This window comes from Macaca nemestrina, chromosome 15 (assembly GCF_043159975.1).
Source record: "Macaca nemestrina isolate mMacNem1 chromosome 15, mMacNem.hap1, whole genome shotgun sequence".
Lineage (NCBI taxonomy): Eukaryota > Metazoa > Chordata > Mammalia > Primates > Cercopithecidae > Macaca > Macaca nemestrina.
The window spans coordinates 68,148,202-68,151,178 of NC_092139.1; the positions used below are offsets into that span (position 1 = coordinate 68,148,202).

The 2,977-nt window shown below is 37.8% G+C and overlaps 1 protein-coding gene across 1 annotated transcript; it reads left to right on the forward strand.

Annotated features, from left to right (window-relative positions):
- Positions 1–518: 518 nt before the first annotated feature.
- LOC139358618 (complex I assembly factor TMEM126B, mitochondrial-like) lies at positions 519–1,385 on the forward strand. The gene is made up of 2 exons (XM_071079846.1): positions 519–689; positions 800–1,385. Exons 1-2 carry the CDS (start codon positions 606–608, stop codon positions 1,193–1,195), a joined length of 480 nt encoding a protein of 159 aa, XP_070935947.1. The 5' UTR covers positions 519–605; the 3' UTR covers positions 1,196–1,385.
- The last annotated feature ends 1,592 nt before the right edge of the window (positions 1,386–2,977 follow it).

Here is a 2,977-nt window from a genome sequence, read left to right on the forward strand (position 1 = left end):
TCCTGTCCTTTCAGGGAACTTTCCAGTTCTATCTGTTGCATGCCTCCCATTTAGAATCTAATGATCCAGAATTCATATTTATTTAAGTACTTACCATTTGAGTTCTCATGTAGCATGGCAGTTTTATGTCTCCTGTAAAGCATTCAAAAATTTAAAGACCACTAAATCAAACTTTAAAACTTCTGTGTATCACCGGATATGGTGGCTCATGCCTGTAATCACTTGAGGTAGATCACCTGAGGTCAGGAGTTCAAGACCAGCCTGGCCAACATGGTGAAACCCTGTCTCTACTAAAAATACAAAAAATTAGCTGGACGTGGTAGCACATGCCTGTAATCCCAGCTACTCAGAAGGCTGAGGCAGGAGAAATGCTTGAACCTGGGAGGCGGAGGTTGCAGTGAGCCGAGATTGCACCACTGTACTTCAGTCTGGGCAACAGAGTGAGGTTGTCTCAAAAAATAATAAATAAATAAATAAATAAAACCACTGTGTATCAAAGAATATAATTTATAAAGTGAAAAGGCAACATACAGTGTAGGAGAAAATATTTACAAATCATATATCTGATAAGGGGTTTATGTGCAGAATGTATAAAGAATACCAAAATGGCAGTGTTCGGGTATGAGGCTGGGGCTAAGCTGAGGGATTCAGGTGTGGTGCGGGTAGGAACTGAGGAAGCGCCCAAGGATGTCAAGATGACCGCATCTATGCATGGTCAACCCAGTCCTTCTCTAGAAGATGCAAAACTCAGAAGATCAGTGATCATAGAAATCATAGAAAAAAATTTTGACTACCTTAGAAAAGAAATGACACCAAATATATATCAAATGGCATCATTTGGGACAACAACTGGTTTCTCTGGAATATTCTCAAACTTCCTGTTCAGATGCTGCTTCAAGATAATATAAGCAAGGAAAACTGTGTTTTCAGAAGCTCACTGATTGGCATAGTTTGTGGTGTTTTCTACCCCAGTTCTTTGGCGTTTACTAAAAATGGACGTCTGGCAACCAAGTATCATACCGTTCCACTGCCACCAAAAGGAAGGGTTTTACTCCATTGGATGATGCTTTGTCAAACACAAATGAAATTAATGGCGATTCTTCTAGTCTTTCAGATTATGTTTGGAATATTAAATGGTCTACACCATTATGCAATATTTGAATGGACACTTGAGAAAACTATACATGAAGAGTAACCAAAAAAATGAATGGTTGCTAACTTAGTAGAATGAAGTTTTTATAAAGAGGACTCAGGCATTGCTGAAAGAGTTAAAAGTAACTGTGAACAGATAATTTGTTTCTGTGCCTTTTGCCTGGTATATAGCAAATACTAAAAAAAATTCAATAATTCAATCAATATAAGTTTCATCTTACATATAAGTTACAGGTTTTATCTCCTGAGAGTGTGTCCATTTTGCTTGGTACATAACAGATAATAAATATTCAGTATCAATAAATGTAATAATAATTTAAAAAAAGAATTACAACTCAACAACAAATAACATTAAAAATAGCAAAGGACTTGAATAGACATTTCATCAAAGATGATATACAAATGGCCCAGAAGCATATGTAAAGATGCTGACCATCACTGATCATTAAAGACATGCAAGCCAAAATTCTGTTGGGATACCACCTCATACCTATTAGGATGGCTACTACAAGAAAAACAGAAAATAACAAGTTTTGGTGAGGACGTGAGCATATTACAACCCCGTGCGCCTTTTTGGGGATTGTAAATGGTGCCACTGCTTTGGAAAGCAACATGGAAATTCCTCAAATAATTAAAACTGCCATATGATCCAACAATCCCACTTCTGGGTGTATACCCAAAATAATTGAAAGCGGGGTATTGAAGGGATGTTTACACACCCATGTTATAGCAGCACTATTCAGAACAGCTAAGAGACAGAAGCAACCCAAATGTCTATCAACATATGAATGGATAAGCAAAATGTGACACATTTTTCCCTCAGTATCTGTAGGGGATTAATTCCAGGATACTCTGCAGATACCAAAATCCACAAATGCTCCAATCCCTTATATAGTGTGGCATAGTATTTGCATATAATCTAGGCACATTTTCCCATATACTTTAACAGCGGTCCCTAACTGTTTGGCACCAGGGACCGGTTTTGTGGAAGACAATTTTTCCACAGACAGGGTCAGGGGGATGGTTTTTGGATGAAACTGTTCCACCTTAGATCATCAGGAATTAGTCTGATTCTCATGAGGAGTGTGCAGCCTAGATCCCTTGCGTGTGCAGTTTAGAATAGGGTTCATGTTCCTATGAGAATCGAATGCCACTGCTGATGTGACTGGAGGTGAGGCTCAGGCGGTAATAATTGCTGGCTTCTTTGTTCATCTCCTGCTCTGTGGCCCGGTTCCTAACAGGTTAATAACTGGTACCCATCCATGGCCTGGGGCTTGGAACCACTGCTTTGAATCCTAGGTTACTTATAATACCTAGTACAGTGCCTACATATAACTTTATTAGTGTGGATTTGACTTAGTATTTGACTCAGGGAAAATTCAAGTTTTGCTTTTTGGAACTTTGTGAAATTTAATGTATTTTTGAATATTTTAAATCTGAGTTTGGTTAAATCCACAGACACAGAACCCATGGATATGGAAGGCCCATAATATATACACAATGGAATATTATACAGACTTAAAAAGGAAGGTAATCCTGTCTCATGCTCCAACATGGATGAATCTTGAGTGCTAAGTGAAAGAAGCCAGTCACAAAATGACTGTTTGATTTCACTTACATGAGTAATCTAAAGTAGAAAAATTCATAGAAACAGAAAATAGAATGGTATTTACTAGGGTGTGGAGGGAAGGGGAAAAATGGAGAGTTGTTTAATGGCTATAGAGATTCCATTTTGCATGATGCAAAAGTTCTGGGGATCTGTTCCACAACATTGTGAATGTATTTAATGGTACTAAAATATATGCTTAAAAATGACCAAGTTGGT

Coding starts and splice junctions, on each gene's coding strand:
- LOC139358618 (XM_071079846.1), top strand. CDS start 606: ATGGCAGTGTTCGGGTATGAGGCTGGGGCTAAGCTGAGGGATTCAGGT. Junction 690..799: donor CTGAGGAAGCGCCCAAGGAT/GTCAAGATGACC, acceptor TGACTACCTTAG/AAAAGAAATGACACCAAATA.